Source organism: Onychostruthus taczanowskii, unplaced genomic scaffold, assembly GCF_017590055.1.
Source record: "Onychostruthus taczanowskii isolate IOZ18803 unplaced genomic scaffold, ASM1759005v1 scaffold520, whole genome shotgun sequence".
Classification (NCBI taxonomy): Eukaryota; Metazoa; Chordata; class Aves; order Passeriformes; family Passeridae; genus Onychostruthus; species Onychostruthus taczanowskii.
The window spans coordinates 6541-21429 of NW_024502792.1; the positions used below are offsets into that span (position 1 = coordinate 6541).

General features: G+C 50.8%; 1 protein-coding gene across 1 annotated transcript; it reads left to right on the forward strand.

Moving 5' to 3' along the window:
• Positions 1-3696: 3696 nt before the first annotated feature.
• On the forward strand, positions 3697-14408 carry ARHGAP35 (Rho GTPase activating protein 35; the record flags this gene model as incomplete). Its single annotated transcript, XM_041416578.1, has 3 exons — positions 3697-7552; positions 11941-12085; positions 14331-14408. Coding segments are annotated over exons 1-3 (3919 nt in total), but the record flags the coding sequence as incomplete, so codon positions are not given.
• Positions 14409-14889: the final 481 nt, after the last annotated feature.

Below are 14889 nucleotides of genomic sequence, written 5' to 3' on the forward strand. Positions count from 1 at the left end.
ACAGGAATTTTGGGAATTTTTTTGAGGGTTTTTTTGGGGATTTTTTGGAGAATTTTGGTCAATCAGGATCTGCTGACTCAGGGAAAAAAATGGGGAATTCCGGGGAAAATCGGGAATTTTTGGGTGTTTAAAGCTGGAATTTCCAGCTCCTGGGTGAGGATTCCACAGGAATTTTGGGGAATTTTTTGAGATTTTTTTTGGGATTTTTTGGAGAATTTTGGGGTCAATCAGGAACTGCTGACTCAGGGAAAAAAACCCAGGAATTCCAGGGAAAATCGGGAATTTCGGGTGCTTAAAGCTGGAATTTCCAGCTCTGGAGCTGATCTGGGTGAGGGTTCCACAGGAATTTTGGGGATTTTTGGGGCTTTTAGAGAATTCTAAGGAATTTTGGGGTCAGTCAGGAACTGCTGACTCAGGGAATTCCAGGGAAAATGAAGTTGTGTCCATCATGGAGGACCCTTGGTTGGGTGGAGACGTTGTGTCCATCATGGTGGAGAAGTTGTGTCCATCATGGTGAGGGAGTTGTGTCCATCATGGAGGGTCTTTGGTTGGGTGGAGAAGTTGTGTCCATCATGGTGGAGAAGTTGTGCCCATCATGGTGAGGGAGTTGTGTCCACCATGGAAGGCCTTTGGTTGGGTGGAGAATCCATTTCCACCATGGTGACTTTGGTTGGATGGAGGAGTTGTCCATCATGGAGGATCTTCGGTTGGGTGGAGAAGCCATGCCCATCATGGTGACCTTTGGTTGGGCGGAAGAGTTCTGTCTGTCATGGTGACCTTTGGTTGGGTGGAGAAGTCGTGTCCACCATGGTGACCCTTGGATGGAGGAGTTGGATCCATCGTGGTGGAGAAGTTGTGTCCACCATGGTGAGGGAGTTGTGTCCATCATGGAGGATCTCTGGTTGGGTGGAGAAGCCAAGCCCATCATGGTGACCTTTGCTTGGGCGGAAGAGTTCTGTCATGGTGACCTTTGGTTGGGTGGAGAAGTGTCCATCACGGTGATCCTGGTTTGGGTGGAGAAGTTGTGTTCACCATGGAGGGTCTTTGGTTGGGTGGAGACGTTGTGTCCATCATGGGGAGGGAGTTGTGTTCATCACAGTGGAAGAGTTGTGTCCACCATGGTGTGGGAGTTGTGTCCATTGTGGTGGGGAATTTATGTCCATCATGGTGGAGAAGTTGTGTCCATCATGGTGAGGGAGTTGTGTTCATCACAGTGGAAGAGTTGTGTCCACCATGGTGTGGGAGTTGTGTCCATTGTGGTGGGGAATTTATGTCCATCATGGTGGAGAATGTCCGTCATGGTGAGGGAGTTGTGTCCATCATGGAGGGTCTTTGGTTGGGTGGAGAAGTTGTGTTCACCATGGAGGATCTTTGGTTGGGTGAAGTGTCCACCATGGTGACCCTTGGATGGAGGAGTTGGATCCATCATGGTGGAGAAGCTATGTCCGTCATGGTGAGGGAGTTGTGTCCATCATGGTGAGGATGTTTGTCCACCATGGTGGAGAAGTTGTGTCCATCATGGTGGAGAAGTTGTGCCCATCATGGTGAGGGAGTTGTGTCCACCATGGAAGGCCTTTGGTTGGGTGGAGAATCCATTTCCACCATGGTGACTTTGGTTGGATGGAGGAGTTGTCCATCATGGAGGATCTTTGGTTGGGTGGAGAAGCCATGCCCATCATGGTGACCTTTGGTTGGGTGGAGAAGTGTCCACCATGGTGACCCTTGGATGGAGGGGTTGGATCCATCATGGTGGAGAAGTTGGAGAATGTCCGTCATGGTGAGGGAGTTGTGTCCATCATGGTGAGGGAGTTGTGTCCATTATGGTGGAGGAGTTGTGTCCATCATGGTGGAGGAGTTGTTTCCTTTGTGGTGTGGGCATTGTGTCTGTCATGGTGGAGCAGTTGGATCCATCATGGTGGGGACATTGTGTCCATCACGGTGGAGAAGTTGTGTACGCTAAGATGAGCGAGTTGTGTCCACCATGGTGGGGATGTTTGTCCATCATGGTGGAGGAGTTGTGTCCATCATGGTGAGGGAGTTGTGTCCATCATGGTGGATGAGTTTTGTCCACCATGGTGGGGATGTTTGTCCATCATGGTGGGGATGTTTTTCCATCATGGTGGAGAAGTTGTGTCCATCGTGGAGGATCTCTGGTTGGGTGGAGAAGTTGTGTCCACCATGGTGGGGATGTTTGTCCATCATTGGGGAGAAGTTGTGTCCATCATGGTGGAGGAGTTGTGTCCATCATGGTGGAGAAGTTGTGTCCATCATGGTGGACGAGTTGAGTCCACCATGGTGGGGATGTTTGTTCATCATGGTGGAGAAATTGTGTCCATCGTGGAGGGTGGAGAAGCCATTTCCACCATGGTGACCTTTGGTTGGGCAGAGGAGTTCTGTCTGTCATGGTGACCTTTGGTTGGGTGGAGAAGTTGTGTTCACCATGGAGAGTCTTTGGTTGGGTGGAGAAGTGTCCATCACGGTGATCCTGGTTTGGGTGGAGCTGTTGTGTCCATCATGGGGGGTCTTTGGTTGGGTGGAGAAGTTGTGTCCACCATGGTGACCCTTGGATGGAGGAGTTTGATCCATCGTGGTGGAGGAGTTGTGTCCACCGTGGAGGGTCTTTGCTTGGGTGGAGAAGTTGTGTCTGTCATGGTGGAAAACTTGTGTCCATCATGGTGAGGGAGTTGTGTGTGTCATGGTGGAAGTGTTCTGTCCATCATGGTGGAGAAGTTGTGTCCATCATGGTGGAGGTGGACAAGTTGTGTCCATCATGGTGAGGGAGTTGTGTCCATCATGGTGGAGAAGTTGTGTCCGCCATGGTGGAGAAGTTGTGTACGCCAAGAGGAGCGAGTTGTGTCCACCATGGTGGGGATGTTTGTCCATCATGGTGGAGAAGTTGTGTCCATCATGGTGGAAGTGTTGTGTCCATCGTGTGAGGGAGTTGTGTCCATCATGGTGGGGAATTTGTGTCCATCCTGGAGGGTCTTTGGTTGGGTGAAGTTGTGTCCATCATGGTGGAGGAGTTGTGTCCATCATGGTGGAGAAGTTGTGTCCATCATGGTGGGGACATCGTGTCCATCACGGTGGAGAAGTTGTGTACGCTAAGATGAGCGAGTTGTGTCCACCATGGTGGAGGAGTTGTGTCCATCATGGTGGAGGAGTTGTGTCCATCGTGGTGAGGATGTTTGTCCATCACGGTGGGGGAGTTGTGTCCATCATAGTGGAGATGTTTGTCCATCATGGTGGAGAAGTTGTGTCCACCATGGTGGAGGAGTTGTGTCCATCATGGTGGGGACATTGTGTCCATCACGGTGGAGAAGTTGTGTACGCTAAGATGAGCGAGTTGTGTCCACCATGGTGGAGGAGTTGTGTCCATCATGGTGAGGGAGTTGTGTCCATCATGGTGGACGAGTTGAGTCCACCATGGTGGGGATGTTTGTCCATCATGGTGGGGATGTTTGTCCACCATGGTGGAGAAGTTGTGTCCATCATGGTGGAGAAGTTGTGTCCATCATGGTAGGGATGTTTGTTCATCATGGTGGAGGAGTTGTGTACGCCAAGAGGAGCGAGTTGTGTCCCCCGAGATGACCACCCAGTTGGGTGGAGAAGCCGTTTCCACCACGGCGGTGACGTCGCGTCCGCCAACACCTTCTCCACCCAGCTCCTCCACCCTTGACCCACCTTCTCCTGTCTCTCTCTCCCCCAGGGCGACTCGTCGGCCACCCAACGCCGGCGCCCGCCAGGGCCTGAAGCCGCGCCGGCGCCCTCGTCATGGCGACGCCGCGCCTGCCCTGAGCCCCGCCCCGCCCCTGACCCGCCAGCGCCGCGCCCGCCCCGGGGCCACCATGCGCCGACGATGATGATGGCCCGCAAGCAAGATGGCCGCACGCCCACCTACAACGTCAGCGTGGTGGGACTGTCCGGCACCGAGAAGGAGAAGGGCCAGTGCGGCGTCGGCAAATCCTGCCTGTGCAACCGCTTCGTGCGGCCGAGCGCCGACGACTTCCACTTGGACCACACGTCCGTGCTCAGCACCAGTGACTTTGGGGGCAGGGTGGTCAACAATGACCACTTCCTCTACTGGGGCGAGGTGGCGCGGCCGCTGGAGGAGTGCGTGGAGTGCCGGATCCACGTGGTGGAGCAGACGGAGTTCATCGACGACCAGACCTTCCAACCCCACCGCAGCACGGCTCTGCAGCCCTACATCAAGAGGGCGGCGGCCACCAAGTTGGCGTCGGCCGAGAAGTTGATGTACTTCTGCACCGACCAGTTGGGCTTGGAGCAGGACTTCGAGCAGAAGCAGATGCCCGACGGCAAGCTGCCGGTGGACGGCTTCCTGCTTTGCGTGGACGTCAGCCGCGGCATGAACCGCAACTTCGACGAGCAGCTCAAGTTCGTGTCCAACCTCTACAACCAACTGGCCAAGACCAAGAAGCCGGTGGTGGTGGTGCTGACCAAGTGCGACGAGGGCGTGGAGCGCTACATCCGCGACGCCCACGCCTTCGCCTTGGGCAAGAAGAACCTGCAGGTGGTGGAGACCTCGGCGCGCTCCAACGTCAACGTGGACCTGGCCTTCAGCACGTTGGTGCAGCTGGTGGACAAGAGCCGGGGCAAGGCCAAGATCATCCCCTACTTCGAGGCGCTCAAGCAGCAGAGCCAGCAGATCGCCGCCGCCAAGGACAAGTACGAGTGGCTCGTCAGCCGCATCGTCAAGAGCCACCACGAGGCGTGGCCCAACGTCAGCCGCAAGATGCAGCCGGCGCCCGAGTACCAGGACTACGTCTACCTGGAGGGCACCCAGAAGGCCAAGAAGCTCTTCCTGCAGCACGTGCAGCGCCTCAAGCAGGAGCACATCGAGCGCCGCCGCAAGGTCTACCTGGCCCTGCTGCCGCAGGCGCTGGACGCCCTCGTGCCGGACCTGGACGAGATCGACCACTTGAGCCGCGCCAAGGCCGAGAAGCTGCTGGAGGCCAAGCCCGACTTCCTCAAGTGGTTCGTGGTGCTGGAGGAGACGCCGTGGGACGCCACCAGCCACGTGGACAACGTGGACAACGATCGCATCCCCTTCGACCTGCTGGAGACGCCGGCGGCCGAGCAGCTCTACGAGGCCCACCTGGAGAAGCTGCGCAACGAGCGCAAGCGCGCCGAGATGAGGAGGGCGTTCCGCGAGAACCTGGAGACCTCGCCCTTCGTCACGCCCGGCAAACCCTGGGAGGAGGCGCGGAGCTTCATCATGAACGAGGACTTCTACCTGTGGCTGGAGGAGTCCGTCTACATGGACATCTACGGCAAGCACCAGAAGCAGCTGATCGACAAGGCCAAGGAGGACTTCCAGGAGCTGCTGCTGGAGTACTCGGAGCTCTTCTACGAGCTGGAGCTGGACGCCAAGCCCAGCAAGGAGAAGATGGGCGTCATCCAGGAGGTTCTGGGCGAGGAGCAGAGGTTCAAGGCTCTGCAGAAGCTCCAGGCCGAGCGCGACGCCCTCATCCTCAAGCACATCCACTTCGTCTACCACCCCACCAAGGAGACGTGCCCCAGCTGCGCCGCCTGCGTGGACGCCCGCGTGGAGCAGCTGCTGGGCTCGCGCTTCATCCGGCACCACCGCAACCCCTTGGCCGACTCCAACGTCGACCGCATCAACCTGGTCATCCTGGGCAAGGACGGGCTGGCGCGCGAGCTGGCCAACGAGATCCGCGCGCTCTGCACCAACGACGACAAGTACGTCATCGAGGGCAAGATGTACGAGTTGGCCTTGAGGCCCATCGAGGGCAACGTCCGGCTGCCGGTCAACGCCTTCCAGACGCCCACCTTCCAACCTCACGGCTGCCTGTGCCTCTACAACTCCAAGGAGTCCCTGTCCTACGTGGTGGAGAGCATCGAGAAGAGCCGCGAGTCCACCGTGGGCCGCCGCGACGGCCACTTGGCGCAGCTGCCCTTGACGCTCATCTTGGTCAACAAGCGCGGCGGCGGCGACGCCGGCGGCGAGACGCTGCAGAGCCTGATCCAGCAGGGCCAGCAGATCGCCAGCAAGCTCCAGTGCGTCTTCCTCGACCCCGCCTCGGCCGGCATCGGCTACGGCCGAAACATCAACGAGAAGCAGATCGGCCAAGTCCTCAAGGGCTTGTTGGACGCCAAACGCAACCTCAACCTGGTGGTGGGCTCCACGCCGGGCCTGAAGGACGCGTCCGACGGCGCCGACCTGCGCGTGGTGATGTGCCTGATGTGCGGCGACCCGGTGAGCGCCGACGAGGTGCTGCTGCCCATCCTGCAGGCGCAGCCGTGCCGGCCGGCGCCGGGCGGCGGCGCCGCGGTGCTGCTGGAGGCGGCGGTGGGCTCGCAGCGGCGGCGGGTGGAGCTGTCCTTGCTGTCCTACCACGCGTCCTTCGGCTTGAGGAAGAGCCGCCTGGTGCACGGCTACATCGTCTTCTACGCGGCCAAACGCAAGGCCTCGCTGGCCACGCTGCGCGCCTTCCTGGCCGACGTGCAGGACATCGTGCCCGTGCAGCTGGTGGCCTTGGCCGACGGCTCGGCCGACCTGCTGGACAACGACGTGAGCCGCGAGCAGCTGGCCGAGGGCGAGGAGATCGCCCAGGAGATCGAGGCTCGGTTCGCCGCCTTGCCCTGCGGGCAGCCCCAAGCCAAGCTGGAGGTCTTCCAACCCTTCTTCAAGGACGCTTTGGACAAGAAGAACATCGTGGAGGCCACGCACATGTACGACAACGCCGCCGAGGCGTGCAGCACCGGCGAGGACGTCTTCAACTCGCCGCGCGCCGGCTCGCCGCTCTGCAACTCCAACTTGCCCGACTCCGAGGAGGACCCCGAGCCGCTGCCCGGTTACAGCCCCTTCCGCGAGGAACCGGCCGTGCCCGCCTTGCCCAAGGACCACTCCAAGCTGTCCATGGAGCTGGAGGGCAACGACGGCCTGAGCTTCATCTCGGTGGTGGGCGCCTTCGACGGTAAAGCCAACAACAAGATCCCGCCGCCGGTCAAGCCGAAACCGCCGGTGCACTTCGACATCAAGGGCGACCTGGGCTACCTGGAGCAAAGCCACCGCGAGGTCCAGCGGCGCTCGGTGTCCTCCTCCACGTGGCTGCCGCCGGATTGCTTCGACCCTTCGGATTACGCCGAGCCCATGGACGCGGTGGTGAAGCCGCGCAACGAGGAGGAGAACATCTACTCGGTTCCTCACGACAGCACCCAAGGCAAGATCATCACCGTGAGGAACATCAACAAGGCCACCTCCAACGGCAGCGGCAACGGCTCGGACAGCGAGATGGACACCAGCTCCTTGGAGCGCGGCCGGAGGCTGCCGGCCGTCACCAAACCGCTGCTCTACCGGGCGCGGTGCGCGCGGCTCGGACGATTCGCCGGTTACCGGCCCGGCCTGAGCGTGGGCAGCGACGACGAGTTGGGACCGGGGAGGAAGAAGGACGAGGAGCCGGGTGGTCAGGGTGGCTACAAAGGGGACAACGCGGTCATGGCCTACGAGGCGGCCGACGGAGAGGATCCCCGCAGGAGGAACATCCTCAGGAGCCTCAGGAGGACCACCAAGGTGGGCTTGGGGGTGAAGGTGGGGCTTGGAGGGGTCGTTTTGGGGTGATGGTCAAGCTCAGGGAGGGTTGGGACATCTCAGTGGTCATCCTGGTAGTCAGTGGTCATCCCAGTGGTCAGTGCTTGGTCAGAGGTTGGTCAGTGGAGGATCTCAGGAGGAGGAACATCCTCAGGAGGACCACCAAGGTGGATTTTGGGGTGAAGGTGGGGCTTGGAGGGGTCGTTTTGGGGTGATGGTCAAGCTCAGGGAGGGTTGGGACATCTCAGTGGTCATCCTGGTAGTCAGTGGTCATCCCAGTGGTCAGTGCTTGGTCAGAGGTTGGTCAGTGGAGGATCTCAGGAGGATGATGAAGATGGGATGAATGATGAAGGTGGGATGAAGGTTGAGGGTCTTGGAGGGGTCGTTTTGGGGTGATGGTCAAGCTCAGGGAGGGTTGGAACATCTCAGTGGTCATCCCGGTGGTCAGTGGTCATCCCAGTGGTCAGTGTTTGGTCAGAGGTTGGCGAGTGAAGGATCTCAGGAGGAGGAACATCTTGAGGAGGATGATGAAGGTGGGATGAAGGTTGGGGGTCTTGGAGAGGCCATTTTGGGTGATGGTCAAACTCAAGCAGGGTTGGGACATCTCAGTGGTCATCCCGGTGGTCAGTGGTCATCCTGGTGTTGATCAGTGGAGGATCTCAGGAGGAGGAACATCCTCAGGAGGATGATGAAGGTGGGATGAAGGTTGGAGCCGCCATTTTGGGGTGATGGTCAAGCTCAAGCAGGGCTGGGACATCTCAGTGGTCATCCCGGTGGTCAGTGGTCATCCCAGTGGTCAGTGCTTGGTCAGAGGTTGGTCAGTGGAGGATCTCAGGAGGAGGAACATCCTCGGGAGGATGGTGAAGGTGGGATGAAGGTTGGAGCGGCCATTTTGGCTGATGGTCAAGCTCAAGGATTTTTGGGGAATTCCTTGGACTTTCCTGTGGTTTTTTTTCTGGGATTTCCTGGAATTTTCAGGGAATTTCTGGTATTTTCAGGAAATTTCCTTAATTTTGGGGAATTTCAGGGATTTTCCATTCTTTTTCCCTGTTTTCCCCCTGATTTTTCCCTGTTTTCCCCCTGATTTTCCCCATAATTTTCCATTATTTTTCCCTGATTCCTCCATGATTTTGCCCTGATTTTTCTGTGATTTTTCCGTGATTTTTCCATGATTTTGCCCATGATTTCCCCATGATTTTCTCCTCTGTTTTCCCAGGATTTTCCATTATTTTTCCCTGACTTTCACCTGGTTTTCCCCTGATTTTTCCATGATTTTGCCCATGATTTCCCCATGATTTTCTCCTCTGTTTTCCCAGGATTTTCCATTATTTTTCCCTGACTTTCACCTGGTTTTCCCCTGATTTTTCCCATTGTTTTCCAAAATTTTCCAGGATTCTCCCCTGATTTTCCCCATTGTTTTCCCTTCATTTTCCCCTGATTTTCCCCATTATTTTCCCTGATTTTTCCATAATTTTCCCTATGATTTTTCTCTGATTTTCTCCTGATTTTTCCCATTATTTCACCATTGTTTTCCATTATTTTCCCCTGATTTTTCCCATGATTTCCCACTGTCCTCTGTTTTCCCAGGATTTTCCATTATTTTTCCCTGACTTTCACCTGGTTTTCCCCCGATTTTTCCCATTGTTTTCCCTTCATTTTCCCCTGATTTTCCCCATTATTTTCCCTGATTTTTCCATAATTTTCCCTATGATTTTTCTCTGATTTTCTCCTGATTTTTCCCATTATTTCACCATTGTTTTCCATTATTTTCCCCTGATTTTTCCCATGATTTCCCACTGATTTTCTTCTAATTTCCCCCTGTTTTTTCCGGTATTTTCCCCTGATTTTCCCCATAATTTTCTCTGATTTTGCCCTGATTTCCCGATGATTTCTCTGCTGTTTTCCTGGAATTTTCTGTAATTTTTACATGATTTTCCCCCATTGTTTTCCTATAATTTTCTGGGATTTTCCCCTGATTTTTGCCCTGATTTCCCCCTGATTTTCCCCATAATTTCCCCCTCATTTTTCCACGATTTCTCCTGGAATTCCCCATGATTTCCCCTGATTTCTCCATGATTTTCCCATGCATTTCCCCTGATTTCCCCCTGATTTTTCCCTGATTTCCCCATTATTTCCCCCTGATTTTTCCCTGATTTCCCCATTATTTCCCCCTGATTTTTCCCTGATTTCCCCGATTTCCCATGATTTTTGCCTGATTTTCCCATGATTTTTCCATTATTTCCCCTGATTTTTCCATGATTTTCCCTGCTTTTCCCATTATTTCCCTGATTCCCCCTGATTTTTCCCATAATTTCCCCTGATTTCTCCCTAATTTCCCAATTTCCCCTGATTTTTCATAATTTCCCCCTGATTTTCCCCATTATTTCCTCATTATTTCCCCTGATTTCCCCATGATTTTGCCCTGATTTCCTCCTGATTTTTCCATGATTTTGCCCATAATTGTTCCCTGATTTCTCCCTGATTTCCCAATGATTTCTCCTGGAATTTTCCATGGTTTCCCCCTGATTTCCCCTTGATTTCCCTCTGATTTTTCAATGATTTCTCCTGATTTTGCCCTGATTTCCCTATGATTTTGACCTGATTTCCCCTCTGATTTCCCTCTCATTTTTCCATGATTTCCCCTGATTTCCCCCAATTTTCCTCCTGATTTTTGCCCTGATTTGCCCATGATTTTGACCTGATTTTCCCTCTGATTTCCCTCTCATTTTTCCATGATTTCCCCTGATTTCCCCCAATTTTCCCCATAATTTCCCCTGATTTCCCTCTGATTTTTCCATGATTTTTCAATTATTTCCCCTGATTTCACCCTGATTTTCACCCTGATTTTTTCCATGATTTCCCCAATTATTTCCCCTGATTTCACCCTGATTTTCCCTCTGATTTCCCTCTGATTTTTTCCATGATTTCCCCAGATTTTCCCAGATTTTCCTCATTATTTCCCCTGATTTCCCCATGATTTCCCATAATTTTTCCCTGATTTTTCCATGATTTCCCCATTATTCCCCCCTGAATTCCCCATAATCCCCCAGATTTTTCCACAATTTCTCCCGGAATTCCCCCTGATTTTCACCATTATTTCTCCCTGATTTCCCCATTATTTCCCCCTGATTTTTCCCCCTGATTTTTCACTGATTTTCCCTGCTTTTTCCATGATTTCCCCCTGATTTCCCCTGATTTTTCCATGATTTCCCCCTGATTTTTGCCCTGATTTCCCCCTGATTTTCCCCATAATTCCGCCCAGATTTTTCCATTATTTCCCCCTGATTTTCCCCCAGATTTTTCCACAATTTCTCCCGGAATTCCCTGCCTTTCCCTGACTTCCCCCCTGATTTTCCCTAATCCCCCCTAATTTTCCCAGGATTTCTCCCGGAATTCCCTGATTTCCCCCCTGATTTCCCCAGGATTTCTCCCGGAATTCCCCCTAATCCCCCCGGGTTTTCCCAGGATTTCTCCCAGAATTCCCCGCCTTTCCCTGATTTCCCCCTAATCCCCCCGCATTTTTCCACGATTTCTCCCAGAATTCCCCGATTTTCCCCCATATTCCCCCATAATCCCCCCGGGTTTTCCCAGGATTTCTCCCGGAATTCCCTGATTTTCCCCCATATTCCCCCATAATCCCCCTGGGTTTTCCCAGGATTTCTCCCAGAATTCCCCCATAATCCCCCCAGATTTTCCCAGGATTTCCCCCATATTCCCCCATAATCCCCCCGGGTTTTCCCAGGATTTCTCCCGGAATTCCCTGATTTCCCCCCTGATTTCCCCAGGATTTCTCCCGGAATTCCCCCTAATCCCCCCGGGTTTTCCCAGGATTTCTCCCAGAATTCCCCTGATTTTCCCCCATATTCCCCCATAATTTCCCCTAATTCCCCCCTGATTTTTCCACGGCTTCTCCCGGAATTCCCCTGATTTCCCCATAATTCCCCCAGATTTTCCCAGGATTTCTGGAGTTCCCCACCTTTCCCTGATTTCCCCCATATTCCCCCTAATCCCCCCAGATTTTCCCAAGATTTCTCCCGGAATTCCCCGCCTTTCATTTTTTCTGATTTTTTTGGGGTTTTTTGCGTTTTAATGGTTTTTCTTTGGGTTCATCGAGGCCAACACTCAGCCTAAAAATCTGGGAATTCTTTGGGAATTTTGGGGATTTTTTGGGAATTTTGGGATTTTTGGGGAACTTTTTGGGGGGTTTTGGGGATGTTACGGGCGTTTTTTGGGATTTTTTCTGAGGGTTTTCCCAGGATTTCTCCCGGAATTCCCCGATTTTCCTCCATATTCCCCCTAATCCCCCCAGGTTTTCCCAGGATTTCCCCGGAATTCCCCGATTTTCCCTGACTTTTCCCGTTCTCCCCCAGAAGCCCAAGGCCAAGGCGCGCCCGTCGCTGTCCAAGGCTCCGTGGGAGAGCAGCTACTTCGGGGTGCCCCTGGCCAGCGTGGTGACCCCCGAGCGGCCCATCCCCGTCTTCATCGAGCGCTGCATCCAGTACATCGAGGCCATCGGTCAGAACTCGGGAATTCCGGGAATTTTTGGGAATTTTTTGGGAATTTTTGGGGGTGTTACGGGCATTTTTTGGGATTTTATGGGGATTTTTTCTGATTTTTTTGGGGTTTTTTGCGTTTTAATGGTTTTTCTTTGGGTTCATCGAGGCCAACACTCAGCCTAAAAATCTGGGAATTCTTTGGGAATTTTGGGGATTTTTTGGGAATTTTGGGATTTTTGGGGAACTTTTTGGGGGGTTTTGGGGATGTTACGGGCGTTTTTTGGGATTTTTTCTGATTTATTTTTATTTTTTTTTTGTTTGTTTTAATGGTTTTTCTTTGGGTTCATCGAGGTCAGCACTCAGTCTAAAAATCTGGGGATTTTTTGGGAATTTTGGGAATTTTTTGGGAATTTTTTGAGGGGTTTTGGGGGTGTTACGTACGGGCATTTTTTGGGATTTTTTGGGGATTTTTTGGGATTGTTTTGGGGCCAGCGTGGTGACCCCCGAGCGGCCCATCCCCGTCTTCATCGAGCGCTGCATCCAGTACATCGAGGCCATCGGTCAGAACTCGGGAATTTTGGGAATTTTTTGGGAATTTTTGGGAATTTTTGGGGTGTTACGGGCATTTTTTTGGATTTTATGGGGATTTTTTCTGATTTTTTGGTGATTTTTTTCGATTTTTTGGGGGTTTTAATGGTTTTTCTTTGGATTCATCGAGGTCAGCACTCAGTCTAAAAATCTGGGGATTTTTTGGGAATTTGGGGAATTTTTGGGGAGTTTTTGGGGGTGTTACAGGCATTTTTTGGGATTTTATGGGGATTTTTTCTGATTTTTTTCAATTTTTTGGGGTGTTTTAATGGTTTTTCTTTGGGTTCATCGAGGCCAGCAGTCAGCCTAAAAATCTGGGGATTTTTTGGGAATTTTGGGATTTTTGGGGAACTTTTTGGGGGGTTTTGGGGATGTTACGGGCGTTTTTTGGGATTTTTTCTGATTTATTTTGATTTTTTTTTTGTTTGTTTTAATGGTTTTTCTTTGGGTTCATCGAGGTCAGCAGTCAGCCTAAAAATATGGGGATTTTTTGGGAATTTTTTGGGGGGTTTTAATGGTTTTTCTTCGGGTTCATCGAGGCCAAAACTCAGCCTAAAAATATGGGGATTTTTTGGGAATTTTGGGAATTTTTGGGGATTTTGGGAATTTTTGGGGAATATTTGGGGGTGTTATGGGCATTTTTTTTGATTTTATGGGGATTTTTTCTGATTTTTTTCAATTTTTTGGGGTGTTTTAATGGTTTTTCTTCGGGTTCATCGAGGCCAAAACTCAGCCTAAAAATATGGGGATTTTTGGGAATTTTGGGAATTTTTTGGGAATTTTTTGAGGGGTTTTGGGGATGTTACGGGCATTTTTTGGGATTTTTTGGGGATTTTTTCTGATTTATTCGATTTTCTTTTGTTTGTTTTAATGTTTTTTCTTCGGGTTCATCAAGGCCAACACTCAGTCCAAAAATCTGGGGTTTTTTGGGAATTTTTTGGGATCTTTTTCTGATTTTTTTCGATTTTTTTGGGGGGCTTTAATGGTTTTTCTTTGGGTTCATCAAGGCCAACACTCAGTCTAAAAATCTGGGGATTTTGGGGGAATTTTGGGAATTTTTTGGGAATTTTTTGGGATCTTTTTCTGATTTTTTTCGATTTTTTTGGGGGGCTTTAATGGTTTTTCTTTGGGTTCATCAAGGCCAGCACTCAGTCTAAAAATATAGCAATTTTTGGGGAATTTTGGGAATTTTTTGGGAATTTTAGGGGATTTTTGATCTTTTCCTTGGGTTCATCGAGGCCACTGATCAGTCTGGGAAATTCAGGGATTTTTGGGGAATTTTTGGGAATTTTTTGGGGGGATTTTGGGGGAATTTTTGGGGCGTTTTTAGGGAATTTTGGGTTATTTTTGGGGGATTTTTGGGTTATTTTGGGGGGATTTTGGGGTGTTTTTTTGGGTTATTTTTGGCGTTATTTTGGGAGAATTTTTGGGGATTTTGGGTTATTTTTTGGGGGTTTTTGGGGTCTTTTTTGGATTTTTTTAGGGGGATTTTTTTTTAATTTCAAGGAATTTTTTTTGTTATTTTGAGGGATTTTTTGGGATTTTTTTCTGATTTTTTTTTCTGATTTTTGGCTTTTATCAAGGCCACCGCTCAGCTTTGTGAGAACCCCCAGAAAAACCCCAAAAAATTGAGAAAAAAAATCCAAATTTGGGCTTTTTCTCCCTCTTTTCCCCAGGGCTGAGCACGGAGGGGATTTATCGCGTCAGCGGCAACAAGTCAGAGATGGAGAGCCTGCAGCGCCAGTTCGACCAGGGTAGGCCCAAAAAACCCCAAAATATCCCAAAAATATCCCCCAAAAATCATGGAAAATATCAAAACAAATTAAATCCCAGAAAAATTAAAAAAAAATCCGAAAAAATCGCAAAAAATTTAAAAAAAATGGAAGAAAATCCCTGAAAAATTTAAAATATTTGAGGGGAGAAGTGGGGGAAAGTCCTCCCAAAAAATCACAGGGAAATGTCAGAAAAGCAAAAAAAAATATTCAGAAAATTTAAACAAAAATGGAAGAAAAATTTGGAAAGTCACAGGAAAATAAAAAAAATTCGAAGAAAAATCCCCAAAAAATCCTAAAAAAACCTCAAAAAATCCCGGAAAAAATTCTCAGAAAAATCACCCAAAAATCCTAAAAAAATCCCAAAAATATCCCCCAAAAATCATGGAAAATATCAAAAAAAATTAAATCCCAGAAAAATTTAAAAAAAAATCCGAAAAAATCGCAGAAAATTTTAAAAAAA